The following is a 19,714-nucleotide window of genomic DNA, read 5'->3' on the forward strand; positions in this document are numbered from 1 at the left end:
TTTAGAGGATGGTGGTATTTTAATCCTAGATCACCAGATAACTCCTTCCATATGTCATTCTGAGTTTCTTCCCATTATTTGCACAGTATAAGATAAAGACAGATGATTAAAAAGATCATGATATGCAGCATTTTGATGTACTTAGGTATAACGCAAGGCTCTTTAATGTTAGTAGGGAGAAAGTTGTTTTGCAGTTGTGTTACACAGCCATCCGACTTGGCCTGTAACCTTTACCCGACGTCACAGACTGCCTGTCTGGAAGGGCCTGAGGACGCTACAGCTCATGTCTTTATTGCAGTAAGTTTATTAAAAGGCATAAGGATAGTCACCAGTGATTAGAACAAGCTCCACATTTTGTTTTTCTGGCTTCAGGGACTTTGAAGTAACCCTCCTTTAATCATCAGAAACACTGAAATTTGCAAAAATACGTTTCCTCTAGAACAGTAGAGACTGTGCTGCAGAAGCAATGTAGTCACGTTCTGAGAGGTTACTTTCCTTTGAGATCTCTTGCGAGTCTAACTTCAGGCCCACTGGTGAGGGACTGGATTTCCTATTTTGAAATGACTTCTCTCACCCCTGTTTCTTTCTATCTCCACTGCTTCGTTAACTACTGGACTACTGTATATTTGGGGTTTTCCTGTTCATCGAGTCTTCTTTGGGGCCTAATTCTTGCACTGATGATATTACCGTGTTATTTTATTCTAGGGGATGATATCTTTTTATATTTATTTGTTTTGCCTTCACAGAGTACACACTCTTTTATGTAACCCTCATATCAGAATAATCTAGGAATGATGGCCTGGGGAGGATGAGGTCAGAATGCAATTACTTCAGCTCCATCATCCTCAGCTACATTCATTTTATGTAGTCTCTTTACATGATAAGCATACTTTATTGGATGGCTGACAGAGTTCTAGTAATCCACCTCTAATTTGTTCTTAGCTTTCACATATTGTGAGGTGTCCAGAACATTCTTCTATGACAATGTAATAAGGGTAACTGAGGTAGTTGGTGAATCACCATTTAAAGGCCTCTATCTCATTTTTCATGTTTTTCCTAGTGTTAATGCAATACAGACTTTGCAATGCAATATCCTGTTGGCAGTTTGAAGTGGAAATTGGATAAATTAAGTTTTTTTGTAGTTTCCCTGTGAATCTCACACAATATAAACTGCTTGCTTTGGCTATTTTCTACTCTAAATCACAACTACAAGTAGCATGAAGTGACCCTTTGAGGTGGTGCAGCAATATAATTGAGAGAAAAATTCCTGAATATTAAAGTAATTCCTTTTAATTGCTTATTCTGATAACAAACACCATTTTGGAGGAAAGAATGTACTGAAACAAAGACTCTCTTAATTCTTAAATTCTACTGCAAATTTGGTCTGTTCAAGAATATAGCTTTACGTGATTTTATCTTTTTGACTTTCTGCCTAGACATGCCATAGCAGCTGGAAACAGAGATTGTTGCTCTGAAAATCAGAAATGTCTAGATCTTTGTAATTAGAAAGATGATGCACAGAGGTAATGGGACTGACTTTTCAGAGCACAGTGTGTCAGGTGCATATGTTGCATGAAGACACAGTCTATGGTGGAGGAGAGTTCTTAAGGACCTGGTTTTGGTGATATACATAGTATCATCAATCATGCTAAAACCATTTCCTGAACACACACTGTATGTATGTTAAGGGACAGTGCCTACAGAGAAGGTCACTTCTCCCTGAGCAACTGGAACCATATACACAAGCAACTTTAGTCAACTACTTTTTGAGTTTCATCCAGACAACAGAGAAAAGCACATTCTAGTAATAGCAGATGTACGCAGGCTGATATAAAATACTGTCTTTTTGGAGAGATGAATCCATCTGTGGAACACACATAAAGAATACGACCCCGCAACCTGAATTAATTCTTCTATTTTTAATACTAGTAATTTGCTGTTGTTTATTTTAATTCTAGAATCTCAGAGAAATTGGGATATTGGATTTTACCAAACTGCTGTGTCTCAGATCTTCTCTTGCTCAAGTTGTCTGGGAATTGCATCCAATTTTTATTTGAGGGGGAGTTGAAGGCATTTCAGCAAAGCAAACAACTGAATGGTGTGTCAGCCAAAACCTGAAATGTTTGTTTTAGAAACATTTTTGAATATAATAAAGTCTATCAAAATAACAAAAGCTCAACTAGAAAGACTTTGAAATATGCTGCAAAAGAGGATTCCTTCATATGTTTTCTTGAGAAGCTTAGACCCATAGTTAATGCTTTCAAAGTCCACAGACATATTGGGAACCTCAAAGTGTTAATCCCTGAAGTATATAATCACACCCACTAGGAGAGGTGACACTAGAAGACAAATATTTGGTTAGCAAACTAATCTAGGCTTGTGCCAGATGCTCTTCAAATTTGAAACATGAAATCTGTTCTAAGAATAATTGGAGTGAAAACAATGTGGGAATCAATGCTTAGGTTTAGCTGGTCCATTTCCTTAAATCAGGACAACTTTAAAACTATAGGTACTAATAAAGAACTTAATTTTGACAAGAATGGTTCTTGTTTCCTTCAGGTGAATATTTTACTTTTATTCTCAGTTTAATATCAGCTCCTGACTGGTGAGCAAACTAATTTGAGGGCATACTCAAAAGTGCCTGCTGAAATCTACTTGATCCCAGAACACAGTATATGTGTATGGAACATCGTATGGTTTTTGTGTGTTGCTATCTCTTAGGATGCTCACTTCACCCGGTGAAATTCCAGGCATGCTGAGGCAGGAGCTATGCCCATGCCTTTTCGAATCTTTGGTTCAGTGGTTCTCAAGCCTGACTGTGCATTTGAATCACCTATGGTCCTACATCAGTCCTATTAATTTGATATACTCAGAGACTGTGTGGCCTAGACATTTGTATTTTTAAAAGTGGTACAGGGCTAGCCCAGTGGCATAGTGGTTAAGATTGTGTGCTCATCTTCGGTGGCCCAGGGTTCGCAGGTTCAGATCCTGGGCGAGGACCTACACACCACTCATTAAGCCATGCTGTGGTGGCATCCCACATACAAAATGGAGGACAACTGGCAGAGATGTTAGCTCAGGGCCAATCCTCCTCACCAAAAAGCAAAATAATAATAATAATAATAAAAGTGGTACAGGTGGTTTTGCTGATCAGCCAGCATTAACAAGAACATTAAATCTTTGAGTGTTCTATTTTTCTTTTTTATGAATAGAAACTTTCGTGGTGATGTTGCAAGGATTGGTAAGATGTCTCTTTGATTTCAGTAAGTTAGGGATGACAGTGTAAGTATATATGTGGACACGGATGTCTTTCAAAAGTTGTTGTTGAACACACATTTATTAAGAGCTTTCTCTGTGCCAAATACTTTGCTTGGTGCTGAGGACACAAAAGTGAGCACTGACATGGTCCTCACACACGAGGAGCCTTTATTGGGGGAGACCTGACATTTTAACAAGTCCTAGAAATTGCTATAAATGCTAAGATAGTACTACTGGGAATTTTCAAAAGAAGGATTAGCCAGTTTTTAGGCAGGGTAGGGATCAGGAAGAACTTCCCAGGAGATTCTTGACTTGAGACTTGAAAGATAAAATCAGTTTCTGCCATTTTAGGAATAAGGGAAGGGGGAATGATACTGCAAGTGGTTTGAATAAAGACAGGTTTGTGAAATACCTCTTCAAGCAGCTAAAATGAGGAGCACAGAGACCAGGCTGGTATCAGAGAGGTGGACAAGGGCCATTCTTGGATGGGATTGTGTATCACTGAAGGAATTTGAACTTTATTATGTACACAGTGGGGACCCACTGAAGGGTATTCAGAAGAGTAGTTCTATCATCAGGTGGAAACATTGTTCTGGCTGCAGAGTGAAGGATGGATTGAAAAGGTTACAGCTTGCAGCAGCAAGGCCATTTGGGAGAACACTGCAGTAGTCCACACATGAAGTGACACATTAAAGCAAGGTTTCCCAAGACTTTAACACTGAGACTATTTTAAAAAGAAATTTCTCTGTTGTAATAATGTCCTGTTTTTTTGTTTACTGGCTGAAGACCCAAGTTTTTATTTTGTTTTATTGAGGTCATATTGGTTTGTTTAATATTGTGTAAATTTCAGGTGTACGTTATTATATTTGTTTCTGTACAGACTGCGTCCTGTTCACCACCAATAGTCTAGTTTTTATCTGTCACCATACATATGTGTCCCTTTACCCCTTTGGCCCACCACCCACCCCCTGAATACCTTTTTTTTTTTTTTGAGGAAGATTAGCCTGAGCTAACATCTGCCACCAACCCTCCTCTTTTTTCTGAGGAAGACTTGCCCTGAGGTAACATCTGTGCCCATCTTCCTCTACATTACATGTGGGATGCCTGCCACAGCATGGCCTGACAAGCAGTGTGTAGGTCCACACCCGGGATCTGAACCGGTGAACCCTGGGCTGCTGAAGCGGAACATGCAAACTTAACTGCTGTGCCACCGGGCCAGTGCCTGAAGACCCAATTTTTAAAGAATGTTGAATATATTTAACAGCCAGTTTAGATGCAAGGATTATTTTAGCCAAGTGTCACAGCTCTTTTTCAAAGAATGGAAAATATTGTTGCACTAGAAACTTTTTTTTTAGGTTGAACAGTAATGTAATTATTGGAAAGGATATAAAAAGTTGACATATGAAGGGAGTCTCATAATGCAAGCTTAAAAGTTGAAGCAACATAAGAGACTGCATTAAAGAAATATAATAAACTCAGATGCCCAGTTTATGACAAACTTTCTCTAGACCACTGCCGTCTAGGAGAAATGTAATGTGAACCACAAACGCAACTCATATATGTAACTTTCAATTTCCTAGTAGCCACATTAAAAATAACCAAACACATCAAATAGTATATTTTATTTAACTTGGTATATCCAAAATATTATCATTGCAAAATATAAAACTTGAGATATTTGATATTATCTATCGAGATGCTATATTTAATACTCTTTTTCTCATACTAAGTATTCGAAATCCTGTACATGCTGTATGCTTCTAGCACATCTCAATTCAGACTAACCACATTCCAAGTGCTCCAACAGCCACATGTGGCTAGTGGCTACTGTACTGGACAGTGAAGTTTAAGATAATTTCTTAAATTCCATTCCAAAGATTTATGAAACATTTCTAACTTAGTCGTTATTATGCATGTTATTCTCTGTCTCCCCCTGCTGTGAATATAGGGTATTCAAGGACAAGAATCTGCATCTGTTATTGTTCACTGATCAATCTGAACCACCTAGAACCGCGAAGCCCCGTTAAGCAGGAATGCAGCACGTTTGCTGATTCAGTGAATGCACATATATTTTTAATGTATATGACTTTTTCCATGAGAGACTATTCAATTAAAATAGAAACAACATTTACTAACTGAGAGCTCTCAGCCTGTTTTTCAACCAACATACCTTGATTCTGATACATCTGCCTCGAGCAGAGTTCCAGCCTCAGCACTACTGACATTTGGAGCTAGATAATTCTTTGTTCTAAGGGGCTGTCCTGTGCGTGGTCCTCTATTCACTAGATGCCCGCAACACACACAGACACACCCCAGTTGTGACAACCAAAAGTGTCTCCAGACATTGCCAAATGTCATCTAGGGTGCAAACTGCCCCCAGTTGAGTAGTGGCCTAGAAGACATGACGTGACCCACCTTCTGGTTACTTCCGCCTTCTCACTGAGGATTTCAGCACCTCGCTCACTTCCCCTTCTGCCACTGCTGACGACCTTCTTAATGACCTAGTTTTCAACACCTTTCCCTTTTAGTTCCCTAACTTCCTCACTCACAGTGAGCATGGTCTCCACTTCATCTCAGCCACCCACTCCCAACGGGAGACCCAGGCCGCCAATTCCCCAGATACTACACACTTCTGAAATTCTGATTTCAAGCATCTCATACTTTACTGCCGCCTATCTTTACAGTTTTACAGCCCTGCAATCCTTCAACCCCACTGGACTTTAATCCTTTGACTCCACTAGTGTTTTCATTTCCATCTCTGCTTATGACTTCCCTTCTTATATCCAGAGATACCACAATCACTCTTGCAAAACCTCTCAATCCTTTCCTTTTATCTGCCAAAAGTGGTCAATGCTAAAAAAAGAAAAAAAAAGAGAAAAGTAGGGCAGATTAAAAACACTGGGAGTGCTGGAGGATGAGAGGACAAGGAAGGGTGGACTGCAATTTTACATACGAGCGACAAAGTAGGTCTCATTGAGGTGACATTTGAGCAAAGATCTAAAGAAATGAGAGAATATAATGAACACGTTGCCCTGAAAAGAGAGTTTTGGTTTGCATTCGTTCACAGGAAAGGGGAGTAAAGTGGATGGGGCTGAATGCTCTGAGGGGTTCAAAGATTGGACCTGGTTTCTGCCCTTGTGGAGCTCCATGATGAACTAACAACCTTGGAAATGACAGAAGAGCGAAGACAGCAAATACAGGACAATAATTTTGCCCTATACTATTGTACCTGTTTTGATCCTTTTTCATTTGGTGGGGAAATGACAGGTTAACGATTAGCCCTTATTTTCCATTCATCCTCCACATTTGCTCCTTCTCAGAAAATAGATGGTAACCTGGACTAAATAGTGAAACAAAGGAAGAAAAGAAGTGTTGACTCTCGGTTTCTAGTACCTTTTAGCAGTGGGGTTGGAGAAATGGAAACAAAGGTTAACTTTACCAAAGGGGCTAATGATTTGGAAGAAAGGCTCACGGTATCCCTGTTAACCTTCCTTGCTGACAATTACGTTTCCAGCATTTGAAACAAGCCTCTCATTAGCTCTCTCTGCCTCTCAGGTATGGTAACAGCACTAGGAACTACGCTGTTCGGGTTGGGGATTACCACACTCTGGTGCCGGAGGAGTTTGAAGAGGAAATTGGAGTTCAACAAATTGTGATTCACCCGGACTATCGACCAGAGAGCAGTGACTACGACATTGCCCTGATCAGACTACGAGGACCAGAAGAGCAGTGTGCCAGATTCAGCAGTCACGTTCTGCCAGCCTGTTTGCCATTCCGGAGAGAGAGGCCACAGAAAACTGCCTCCAACTGTTACATAACAGGATGGGGAGACACAGGTATTGGAAATCATACAAAGGAGCAAATCACATCTGGGCACCTTCTTGTGTCTGGGATGATCTGTACATCTGACGTACAACGGGTAGTAAATTTTGAACGGGTTCAGACTTAGTTGTTCAGAAATTCTGCCAAGTGTGAGATGCATGTATGTATAATGGATTCAGATTAGAACTTTAGCACAAACTGACACAACTCAGTTGCCTGTAGAGTTTAAGGGGCAGAGAATCCTCTTACTTTTAATTCCCCAGACTAGTGAGGTGACAGAAGAGATTGGGCCTGGCTGTCTCTATTTTAAAAAGATTTCCCAAGACCTTGATGTAGCTACCCCAGCAAAGGGCTTTGGTGTTTGATGTTTTTTTTGTAATGGAGCCCTTTATCAAACTAAATCTTAGGGAGAATTTCTAAATATGCAAGACAAAAGCAGAGCTGCTGAGGTTGAAGTGGAGGGATCCAACCCACTCAAGTTTCTGTTTCATCCCCTGCTTTCCCATTCTTCCCACCTCTCAATCCCCAGGAATAGTGTTCAGTTTATGCTCTTCTCAGGCAAACAGCCTTCTGTATTGTCTTGCTGTAGTTGATTCAGCATCTATCACCTAGTGTTTGCTTAGGATGGTTCTTGAAACAAAAGAGCTAGGTTTCGCCTGGATTAGGTGCTTGATTCACAAATGACTCCTGAATAAGGAGAAATGAAAGGTTGACTGCTCGCCATCAAAAATAATTACACTGATAATTCTACTCTTGTAAAGAGCATCATGTTAAGTATTTCTACAGGTGATAATTTCAATAAGGTTTCATTTACTAAATATAAACATTTGTGTTCATTTTATCCCATGCTGCATTAACTCTGGACTTTAGACTTATCCTATTTCATTGCAGCAACATGTAGAACACCTGTAGTACGTGTAGAATACTGAAAAAGCACTGGGACCAATCCTGAGATAAACCGTAAAGAGGAACCATTTCCTGGATGACAGGGAGTAAATGCCTTCTCAGCACACCCTGCTGAAGGATGAGGCGAATCAGCTCTAAGGCTGAATATACCTGTTAGAATTATGGTCACTTCATCAGGAAGGTCATCAGCTTCCTGTGGACACCACAGCTGAAGAAATGACTAGGGAAGTATATTTCACAGAATGCGTATTATTATGGATGAATTATTCCAGATGAGTATTTAGGATCAGGCCATAATGGTGGGAGTTAGATCCAAGAAAAGGCTGTCATGGAGGACACTCTATTATACATTGTAGCCACTAAATAAAGACTGAGCAGCTTACCAGGGAATAGGGGACACTAACATCCAGCGGTTAAACCTAAGCCAGTCTGTATACAGGAATGTGTTGTTTCTGAATCATCTTTATGAAATACCACGTTTCTATTTAGAATAGTTCCCACTTTCATATGCTTATTAATTCTCAAAATTCAATGAAGTAGATGAATCTTAGGGGAATGTTAATGCAAAACCAGCATGAATGCATCCTCAGCTTTTTAATATACAGAATTCAAATACTAAAAGCCTGCACAAATGCTCTCAAAAAATTCAGTACTGAGAAATAGATGAGTGACGGGTAAGAGCATGCTAAGTACAAACACTAAAAAAGGCAGCTAATGCCATTTACCATTTAGTTATCACTCATTTAAACTACACTAATGCCACCATAAGGCTTTCCATTTCAAGACTATTAAATGTTCATTAAACTGTTAAATGTAGCTCTTTTCTGTAAGATCTTTAGCTGGAATCTAACTCAGGTATGTCGTCTGACAGGACGAGCCTATTCAAGAACTCTGCAGCAAGCTGCCATCCCCTTACTTCCCAAGAGGTTTTGTGAGGAACGTTACAAGGGTCAGTTTACAGGAAGGATGCTCTGTGCTGGAAACCTCCTTGAACACAAACGTGCGGACAGCTGCCAGGGAGACAGTGGAGGACCACTCATGTGTGAACGGCCAGGAGAGACCTGGGTTGTGTACGGGGTGACCTCCTGGGGGTATGGCTGTGGAGTCAAAGATTCGCCTGGTGTTTATACCAAAGTCTCAGCCTTTGTACCTTGGATAAAAAGTGTCACCAAACTTTAATTCATGGAAACCTCAATAGTATTTAAAGAATCTGTTGGAAAATTTTCAGCTTCCACTATTAGCACTCAGCCAGAGATGATAACTGACGGAGACTGAGATGCACGATTCTGCTTTGTGTTGTGACAAAAATTGTGTAGCCCTTTGCTGCTTCTGAGAATTTGTGAACATTTCTGGTTACAGACACCTCAGTGTAATACTTATTATCCTTAACTAGCATTTGCCTACTCAAATTAGTTTCACTGGAGATGCTCTTCTTTACTCTCACCTGAGCCTTATTTATCTCTTCTGCCTATTTCTCAGCATTCTCCAGAGATTAATATACACTGTGCAGAGAAGTGTTTTCATTTATTTGGATTGAGAACTCCTTAGAATTGAACATGGTGTATGGATTCATATTAAGTGCCCACATTTAACATAAAAATGCCCTTTACTACACTCAAGGTAAGAGTGGCACTGTTTATGTAATTTTTAAGCTCAGATTCTTTTCGAAAGGCTGACAAGATATCTTCACACATCTATCTCTGTAGCCTTTGTCAAGTGGGGAAACCGAGGGCCAAAAAATAAAGAATTCCATGATAAACCTAGACTGGAATAAGATCAGTCACAATACATTCCTGAATGAATGGCAACCAGAGAAAAACACATCTAGCTACCTGTGTATGTTACAGCAAAATTTGAATTCCTGGTAACACAGTAAAGAATGCCTTCAAGTTGTTGGATGCACCACGTAACTTATCCACCTTATTTAACATTATCTACTCATTACTTTTAACTACTTCAAACCGGTAACTTTGTAAAATAAGAAACGTTAACTTAGCATCATGCTCCATTGTTTTCTGTACAATGATATAAGAGTGCCATCTACTGCAAGTTTCTGGTAATTGACTTCAAACTGTAGATTTCTAAGACTATCCAGGTACAGTCCCATTTAATAGAAACACACCATTAAAAGTGCTTTCCCTGCCTACATAGTGGGGAAAAGCTCTGAATAACTATTTGTTTCAACTGATTTAATTCACACCAGTTATGTTAGGCACTGCATTAAGTGGCTATGCACTTCATGTTGATTTATAAAAGGCCGCTAAGACTTTATGGCATTCCTAGTTTTAGAGGGCAAACGGAGACAGCTGGTTAAAGGCTAGGACTCCAAACTCCAGAAGAGTCCCAATGCTGGCAATGGTATTCCTCCCCCACAGTTCTCCAGTCTAAAGCCAAGTTTTCCCTCTACCTCCCAGAGTTGCTTACTATGCACCCTTCAAGGACATTCTGGGCAGCAATGCAAAATCTTTGTCCAAATATAAAAGGTATGCCCCTCACGATACTGCAGCAATCCATACCACATATGAGAATGACTGCCAATATCGAGCCCTTCCCCAAATCCCAGCTAGTTTAAAGACTCATATCCAAGGGATAGAAGCATAAAGAGGTGAAGAGGTTGGCCTGAACTTTAGGATTAACGGTGCAAGTAACTCTTAAGTGGCTAAGTCGCCAAGGAGGAACTTTACCCTTCTGCATCAAAATGTCTTTTTTGTGAATCCTCAGCTTTGTAAAAAATTGGTGCTGACCTACAGGTGCTTTACAGTTTACTACTTTGCAGAACTGCAATGCTACGTCAGGTAGAAATAGCAGTAGACTTTTTTAAAAGCTCATGATTTTGATAAAGGAACTTTTTAAGCATTTACATCCAGAGATAACGACAGCACATACATGTACAACGGCTTGGGAAAATTGTGCGATACACGTGGGAAAAATGTATCTTTACTGCAACTTTCTTACAGGCTGCCCTTATCATTGAACTCCAGTGCTGGTGCAAGCAACACACTGAAATTTTACCCAGACCAGAGAGTGGCAAACTTTAAGGACGGACAGTTGACAGGTGGCCTACAATTTGCTCAACCCCGAAGTAGAATACTTGGTCCATAAAATATGCCTTTATTGTAGCTGTTTTTCCTTGTTAAACCTTAAGTGCGACCTTTAAAAGACATGAGTGTTCAGTGCACATTTGTGTAAATAAAGTGCCTAGCTTTGCACCTTCTATAGTTGCCTTAATCTTTTGTGGTATAAAAAGACTGCTGTCTCCCTTAGTGGTAAACTGGTTTTTATGCGTAAGTTTTCCCCAAATGCTGTGATACCTTACAACAATCTTCATGTTACCTCCACATGAGCTCCTAACAGTAGACAGGGAGACAGTCTGTTTACTATTACTATTATTTGTGACTGACTTTCCCATATTAATTATTCAGTCAGGGAACACTGATTATCCGGATGAACCAAGAATTTTATTTAATTATAACAAGGAAGCACTCACTTATTCTACTTAAATACCATACTTAAAAGTAACATTCATGCTTATATTGAAAATAGACATTTCACCACACTCAATCCCCGAGCTGTTGAGATTTAAAATCATGCATGACAGTGCACGGCAGGATGCTATTTAAGTTTCCACCCATCACTTTGGATCTAATACCTGCAAGAGAAGAAAATCAGCTTTAGAAAACTCTGGTCCGTGTATTTACTTCACCGTGCTGAGATCGTAGCAACGATTTCTACTTTCTACTCAGCTGGCCCTTTAGTCTTTCAGACTACAAAAATGCCAGCAAAATGGGCCAGTTTTGGCATTCCAATCCCTTAGCAATAAAAGTTTCATTTTAACTCCGAAATATGAGTACAAAGGAACGTACCTGGTTGTTTCCCATCACTCATCGGAACCATCAGTTCAGCTTCCTAGGAACATTTGAACACTAGTTAGATGTACGCCCAATAACCCAGCACCCTCCAGATTTTTACAGGTGAATGTTACTTGTGCAAGTCAGAATCTGATACCAATTAAATGGTGACAGCTTTGCCAATAAACAAGAATATGCTCTTCCATGGCTAGGAAGGGAGACTGCCACAGCTGACAGGTCCCAAAGACACATGGAGATTCACAATCCCAGAACTGATCAGCAAGGACAACTACAGGTACTACTCACCATCTGGATCAAACCGTGGCGGGAATCTGCACGCGCTGTTGCTATGTAACAGCGGCGGCGTAGACTGAAGATGGCCACGTGACAGAGAGTGAAACTAATGACTTTCTTCCCGGAGCCATCCGGACACTGAACCTGCGCCCGAGGCCCGCGCTCGGCCTCCACTCAGCGCCCAGGGCTGCACGTGGCCGCCGCGCGACCTAATGAACCCGTAAGTCCGCTCAGGCTTCCGAACCCAGAGGCTTTCAAAGCCGACCACAATCTATCACTACACAACTCTTGAATCTCCTGCATTGTCACTAGGCGAAAAAGTTCTGTCCCAATCATCATTTAGCGCGCGGACACGACCTCGAACTTTCACCCGCACTCAACGCCTCCCGGATGTGAAAGGCCGTGTCCGCCCGCCCACGCTCTCTTATACCGCCGCTGACGCTATTCCGGGGACGCGCCGCGGGGGGCGGGGCCCACAGGACTTCTCCCTCCGCCCCGCCCCCGGCACAGCTCCGCCCCTTCCGTTGGCCACCTCCTTCCAGATGGCCCCTCCCTCCTGTCAGCGTCGTCCCCACCTCCTGGCGCATGCTCTATGTTCCGACAGCAAGCCTGGCCTCCGATTCAGACGCATGCGCACACCGGGGGGAACGAAAAACTTCTCGCGAGACCATGAAATCCAGGCGCTGGCGAGCGCTGGTTTCCTGAGCAAGGTGGGAAGTCTGTGCTCTTTCCCGTTTGCTCTTGTTCTAAGCTTCTAAAGTCACCGTTGTCTCCAGAGCGCCAGGTGGCTCAGTTCTCCGCTTCTTAATCTTTCCGTGGGTTAAGTTTTACGGAACTGGCTGTTTTTTTTGGTCTGTGCTGATACACGCTCCGCGTCTCCGTCCTCGCTGAAATTGCTGCTCCTGAGCGCAGGTGTCGAGAGTGGGCTCTCAGTGTTTGTGTCTTGGTGTCTTTGGTCAAATATCTTGGGAATATTTGCACTCGATGCTGAAAGCCTCGCCAAAAGGCTGTGTAAACACGATTGTCAGAGAAAGGGCCGGCTGCAGTCAGGACAGGCCGAGCGGCCGCTTGTGCGGTGGCGTGCAACGTTTAGGAGTAGGTTTAGTCTTAGACACGTGCTGCTTAAATGCTGCTAAATTTTTTTTCTATTTCCCTTTATGTTTTTCTCCGATATGCAACACAAAGGATCCAGGTGAAGCTTTTACCTTGTGGACCGTTGGGGGCGGTACGTTGCAGCAGTTGCTCAGGGAAGATGGTGTCACAGGTCTGGTAACTAACGTGCCACAGCAGAGACCCACAGGAGCTTCATGAAATCACTGCGTACTTTTTTAGGGGGGAGAACGGATATAATAAGAGCAAAAGTTGCTATTATGGTTAGTCTTGGAATGGACAAGTTTATAGGAAATTTAACTTGAAAGAACCAGAGCTGTTTCCAAGGCTGCCCTTATCGCACCCTCTTATTTTCTCGCTGCATCTCACTAACCAGCAGAACCATTCAATAGCAAGGCTTCAGTGCCGAATCACGTGGGGACTTTTGCCAAATTAGACCATTTAGAATCTCTCACTCTCCATCCGTATTACTTTGCTAGGGCTGTAATAACAATACCACAGACTGGGTGGCTTAAACAACAGGAATTTATTTTCTCACGATTCTGGAGGCTGGAACTCTGAGATGAGGTGTCCACAGCTTGGTTTCTCTTGAGTCCTACCCCCTTGGCCTGTAGGTGGCCTTCTCCGTGTGTCTTCACATCCGCTTCCCTCTGTACCTGTCTGTATCCTAACCTCTTACAAGGAGACCAGTCATATTGGATTAGGGCCTGTCCTAAAGACCTCATTTACCTTTAATTACCTTTTTGAAGACACTCTCTCCAGATAGAGTCATATTCTGAGATACTGGGGATTAGGACTTCGACGTGAATTTGGGCACAATCCAGCCCATACACCATCCACTTATGCTAAGTTATAAAGTTTTACTGAAGATTTTTAAATGAATGCTTCCATTAGGTTAAGGGGCTAAAACATCAATGAATGAGAGAGTGTGTGTATGTATATGCCTGCATTTTTTGTAATGCTCTCTTCTCCATCTTGAATTTTAATATCTTCCCAACTATTTATATTTGTCAAAATTGTACTCAGCTTTGAATGCTTTACTTAAATATTACTTGTTCTATGAAACTTTTTCGTTACTCCAGCTGAATTTGATTTTTCCCTTTTTGGTACGCTATAGTACTTAACTTGCATTTTTCTTGTGGAATCTTTATTATCTTATAAACTTGTAGTGAAGGATTGTGTCTCTTATTTGAGGTGCCTAGCATAGTGACTTGCGTTAAATGAGCACTCAATTGCATTATTGGATGCTTTGAGGTATGCAATATATATTTCTGGAATTGAGAAAGTTTTATATTTTAAAAAGCCATTTCTCTCTAGGAGGTGGAGTTAATCCCCCTTCCCTACCCCAGTACTAACTCGAGTGTGGGCTGTGCTTAGTGACTTGCTTTCAAAGGGTAGGATAAGGCAAGAGGGGGAAAGCATAATATAATAGTGGATCAATCCAGCAAACGCTACCTAGGCCAGATGATCAATGTTAACATCAGTGATAAATCATTTTGATAGTGTTGTACCCTGATAAGATGTGATGAGAAGAACGCTTCTCCTCCCTCTATGTTATTTTTCCCTAAAGCCCTAAGTCTAAACATGAGAAGAATATCAGAGGAAATCAAATTGATGGACATCCTACACATTTCTTAACTGGTACTCAAAACTGTCATGGTCATGAAAAGAAAAGTCTGTGAAATTGTCACACCAGAAGAGACGAGACATGATGACTAAATGTAATGTGGCATCCTGGCTGGGATGCTTAAGCAGAAAAAGGATATTAATGGAAAACTAGTGAAATCTGAATGAAGTGTGGAATTTAGTTAATAGTAATGTGCCAATGTTGGTTTCTTGGTTGTGACAGATGTACATGGTATTGTAAGATATTAACAAGAGGGGAAATTGGATGAGGTGTGTGTGGGAACTCCCTATACCATATTAACAACTTTTCTGTAAATCAAACTATTAAAATAAAGCTTAAAAAAAGCAATTATAACTTTGTAGTCTGTTGTATTTTCATTTTAAGACAAGTGGTGCTTTACTGATGGTTTCCATCTACTGTTAGTGTGACAGCTGTCTCTGAGATGGCACTATTTCTAAATTTGTGGAGATTTGAAATCAAATCTGATGAATTTAGTCACTATTCAACCCAAATCTTTGAGACTTAGAATACTCATGAGAGAGAATGTGGTAAAAGAAGAATTAAAAATTGATTGTAAATAAAGGTTGGTTTAGGAATTTTAAAGGTAGAATACAAGATGAAGCTGTTAGAACTGATAAAATGATGACAGGACAATATTTCCATTCTGCATTTGATACATGAACAGAAACAGCTCAGCTCGTTATAGAAAACTCGTGCTTCTGTCTACTCTGTTTCCTTTTTCCTCTTGTGGTTTCAGTATAGAAACTATGGTAATAATTAGAAACAAAATCAACATAACTGACATCTCTCATGTGAATGTTGAGATGAATGGGAGCAAATATAGCCAAGTAATAGCCTATGGGCATATTTGCATTTTAAAATACTTAGGGAAACTAAACTTGCAGTCAGTGTGTACTAGCGATGTGATCCTGCTGTTCAGAAAACTGTAATAAAGGTATACTGTCTAGAAGAGAGGAGAGGAGAGATCTCCCCTGTCTGTACTGGAATATTCTTTTCAGTTTTGAACACTTTGTTCACTTGTTAAAACATTTACAAGACTCCAGCAAATGTTTATTGAGCAGACATGGCCTTGCCTCAAAACTACAATGGAAATGATTAGCTTATAGTCAGTGATATCACAGTTTTTCCAAATTATTCAAAGCTCAAAGCCTAGGAGTCAGCTTTGATGTCTTCCTAGCCTTCATTTTCTGTTTAACGTATATCTGTATTAGTGAATGTATTGGTTATCTTTGCCATGTATCAAATTAGCCTAAAGCGTGGTGGTTTAAAACAATAAGCATTTATTATCTCACATAATTTCTGTGGATCAGGAATCCAAGAGCAGCTTAACTGTCTCAGTGTATCTCCTGAGGTTGCAGTGAGGATGTTGTCTGGGGCTGTGGATCCTCTGCCAAGGTGGCTCCCCCACAAGCTTGGCAAGTTAATGCTGACTGCTGGCAGGAGGCCTCCTTTCCTCAGCGTGTGGATCTCCATGGGGCTGGTTGAGTGTCCTCATGATAGGGCTGCTGGCTTCTCCCAAGGCAAGTTGTCCAAGAGGGGAAGTCCCGATGCTCTTTATGACCTAGTCTGAGAAGTTAGACATTTGTTAGAAGTGAGTTATTAATTCCAGCTCTCACAAAAAGGGAGGGAAATTAAGCTCCATCTTTTAAAAGGGAATATAAAAATTTGTTGACACAAGGTAAAACGGCCACAGTCAGAATGGGTGAGGTTGTGTTGAAGTTACAAACAATCCAGAATCTTTATGGCTTAAAACAACAAAGGTTTGTTTCTTGTCATACTCTTGCCCAGTTTAGAGACTCAGGCTAGTGAGACCATCACCATTTGTAATGTTTCTAGGCAATGTGAAGGGAGAAAGGAAGGTGGAGAGTCACACCCTTGTTCTTAAAGGCTTCCGTTCTGAAGTGTTGCTTGTCATATTGCCTCATATTTCTTGGACCAAAGCAAGTTGCATGGCCACAGCTAACTTCAAAAGGGTGGGGAAATGGAACCCTACCGTGTGCTTAGAAGGAGGAGAATCAGAATATCAGTGAACAGCACTAATGATTTCTGCAGTTGCCACATTATAAACTTTCTTACAATTATTTTTTGTATTTACCTTTTCCTTTCCTTTTCTCTATTGTCATAACTCTCATCTAAGACATGTCTGAGCTGTCTGCCTACTTTTCTAACTCCCCTTTTCCAATCAACTGAGTATATTCCTGAAAGGTTAAATTTCCTGAAGTAGCATTTTCTCCATGTTAGTCACTTGCTCCAGAAACTGCAATGGCTTCCCTACTGATGATCAGGTCCACTTCCTAATCCCTGGCCACAATACAATTTATGTTACACTTAGCAAGCTCCTTCCTATTTTTGTTCATGGTATTTTGTAGCATAGACTATATTTCCTATGCCTGTGGAGTAGGCAGCCTTTTACAAGGCTCCCAGTGATCCCCACCTCATGTTCCCCTCTTCCTTATGTAATCTCCATCCCTTGAGTGGCAAAGTGATGAGACGTCACTTCTGAGATTAGGTTATAAAGGACCCTGATTTGTTGCTTGCGTTGATGAAGCAAGCTGCTATTTTGGAGAGGCCTATGTGGCAAGGAACAAACAGTGGCCTCTGGCCAGCATCCAGTAAGGAACTGAAGCTGTCAGACTAATAGCCCACAAAGAACTGAATCCTGTCAACAGCCAGGTAAGTGAGCTTGCAAGGGGATCCTTAACGAGTCGAGCCTTGAGACGACGACAGCTCCAGCTGTTGACTGCAGTCTGTGAGAGACACTGAGGCAGAGAAGCCAGCCAAGCCATATCTGGATTCCTGACCTACAGAAAGTGTGTCAGATAATAAATATTGTTTTAATTCAGTAGAGTTTGGGATAACTTGTTATTCAGCAATCGATCACTCATATACTTGGCATGTTCAAGGAACAAAAATGAGACCAATTTGATTGGAGTGGGGTAAGCAAGTAGGAAGTGAAGTTAGAAAGGCAATAGCAGGCTACCCAAGGCCTTATAAGTTGTTGTGCAGTTTTTAGGTTTTTTGGTGTAAGCTTGATAGCCATTGGAGAGTTTTGAGTAGGGAAGTGAGGTGATCTGATTTCGGTTTTACACATTCTCTCTCAGAGTTCTGTTGAGAAGAATCAGAGTAGTGGTGGGGATAGGGTTGGAGCAGGGGAACCAGTTAGGCTATAATACAAATGAGGGAATGGTCTTGGCTTAGTGGTACTAGTGGAGGAAATAAATGATTTATTCTGGATTTATTTTTATGATAGAGCTGACAGTATTTGATGACAGATTAGATATAGGATATAAGAGAAAGGGATATATGGGATATGAGAAAAATGACTTCAAGGTTTTTTGATTATTTGCTGAGATGAGGATGCCTCAGGGGTAGCAGGTTTGGAGGGAGGAGTTCTCAGAAGCACATTTTTGTACACGTTAAGTTTGAGATGTCTTTTAGGCATCCAAGTGGAATTGTTGAGTAGGGAGTTTGATATATGAGTATGGAGTTCTGGGGAGAGATCTAGCGGGAGAAACAAATGTGGGAGTTGTCAAACTACAGAAAGACTTAAAACCATGAGATAGGATGTTAGCACCAAAGGACAAAGTATAGATAGAAAATAGCATCAAAGACTGAGCCCTTGGACGTATCAACATTCATCTACCAGGAAAAATAGCAGGGACCAGCGAAGGAGGTTGAGAAGTGAGGCAAGGAGAAAGCCAGTGGAGTGTGGTGTCCTGAAAGTCAAGAAGAAAGTTTTTCAAATGAGAGGGAGTGATCAACTGTTCATGATACAAGTAAGATGTGAGTTGAGAAATGACCACTGTAGTTAGCAATATGAAGGTCATTTGTTAAGAACAGTTTCAGAGAGAATGGGAGAAGAATCGGAGACCTTGGATTTGGCTAACTCCTCATTTGAGGAGCTGTACTATAAAGGGGGAGAGAAATGGGGCAATATCTGGGGAGGGCTGTGGGATCAAGAGTGGATTATGTTTAAGCCTGGGAGAATGTAAAGCATGTTTGTATTCTGATGGGAAAGATCCAGTGGAAATGGAAAAATTGATGATGCGGGAGAGATTTGGCAAATTGCTTGGTTGATGAGGTGGCATCTTGTACAGAAAAGAGAAGTTAGCCTAAGACGGTAGTTCAGGCTGTTCATCTGTGGAAACAGGAGTATATGGATACAGATGCTGGTGGGTGACTGAATTTGGTGGTGTGAACTTTTGAATGTTTTCTTCTGTTAATTTTTTCCCTTTTTCCCCAGAGTAATAGAAAGCAGGGTCATCAACTGAGAGGGAGAATAGGGGTATTTGAGGAGAGAGGAGAAGGTATAGTTAGGAGATGGTGTGAATAGACTAGGAAATGCAGTAGGATTCCTGGGCCACTTTAGGGGCTCCCTTGTAATGAATTTAAATGAAAAAATTAACATGATTGCATATTTTCTCCACGTCAAGCTCAGCTGCACAGGTGTAGGTGTGGAGCTGACAGAGAGTTGAGATTAACAAAGGTTGGGGTTTGTGAAGAGAATAAACAATGTCAGAGAAGGGAAAGGGAATGTATGCCAAGGAGTCGGTCTAGGGCTATTGATTTGCCACGGAATGTAAACGAGATAAGGAAGGATAATAACACATGAAAAGAGGGAGGACATTGAAAATGTAAGTAGGATTAGTGGATTCAGGGGTGATGTTGGGTCAAAGGAATTTTGGAGCTAGGTTACTGGAGTAAATGACACCACGAAATGTCTATAATGTATAATATTTCTTGGGAAGTTTAGCAAGCGGCATGCTGAGCCTTTTATAGTTTAGCATGAAAAACCGTGGGGTTGCCCAGGTGTTCTGTGATCTGACCT

The 19,714-nt window shown here is 41.1% G+C and overlaps 2 protein-coding genes and 1 non-coding gene across 9 annotated transcripts in view; 2 read left to right on the plus strand and 1 right to left on the minus strand.

The window, feature by feature from the left end:
• Positions 1-11,200, plus strand: part of PRSS12 (serine protease 12) — a 70,945-nt gene extending 59,745 nt beyond the window's left edge. For 4 of the 7 annotated variants that reach the window (XM_023636643.2, XM_070259708.1, XM_023636644.2 and 1 more), the window contains 2 exons: positions 6,814-7,094; positions 8,858-11,200. In XM_023636643.2, the coding sequence (XP_023492411.1) occupies positions 6,814-7,094; positions 8,858-9,165 (589 nt within the window). In that variant the 3' untranslated portion in view covers positions 9,166-11,200. Of the gene's footprint in view, positions 1-6,813; positions 7,095-7,971 lie in introns of all 7 variants that reach the window. The other 3 variants (XM_070259707.1, XM_023636646.2, XM_023636645.2) reach the window with 2 other exon arrangements.
• A 629-nt stretch (positions 11,201-11,829) lies between these two features.
• On the plus strand, positions 11,830-15,219 carry LOC111772577 (uncharacterized). The gene is made up of 3 exons (XM_070259842.1): positions 11,830-11,845; positions 12,363-12,838; positions 13,314-15,219. The coding sequence occupies exons 1-3, from the start codon at positions 11,830-11,832 to the stop codon at positions 13,437-13,439; spliced, it is 618 nt and encodes a 205-aa protein (XP_070115943.1). The 3' UTR covers positions 13,440-15,219.
• Positions 11,960-12,090, minus strand: LOC111772661 (small nucleolar RNA SNORA24). Its single transcript, XR_002806663.1, has one exon. It is a non-coding gene; the product is annotated as a small nucleolar RNA SNORA24 (small nucleolar RNA).
• Positions 15,220-19,714: the final 4,495 nt, after the last annotated feature.

This window comes from Equus caballus, chromosome 2 (assembly GCF_041296265.1).
Source record: "Equus caballus isolate H_3958 breed thoroughbred chromosome 2, TB-T2T, whole genome shotgun sequence".
NCBI lineage: Eukaryota > Metazoa > Chordata > Mammalia > Perissodactyla > Equidae > Equus > Equus caballus.

What these genes read in the sequence shown, in the direction of transcription:
- LOC111772577 (XM_070259842.1), top strand. An exon ending in GCGCTGGTTTCCTGAGCAAG is followed by an intron (nt 12,839 to 13,313) that starts GTGGGAAGTCTG and finishes TGCAACACAAAG; the next exon opens with GATCCAGGTGAAGCTTTTAC.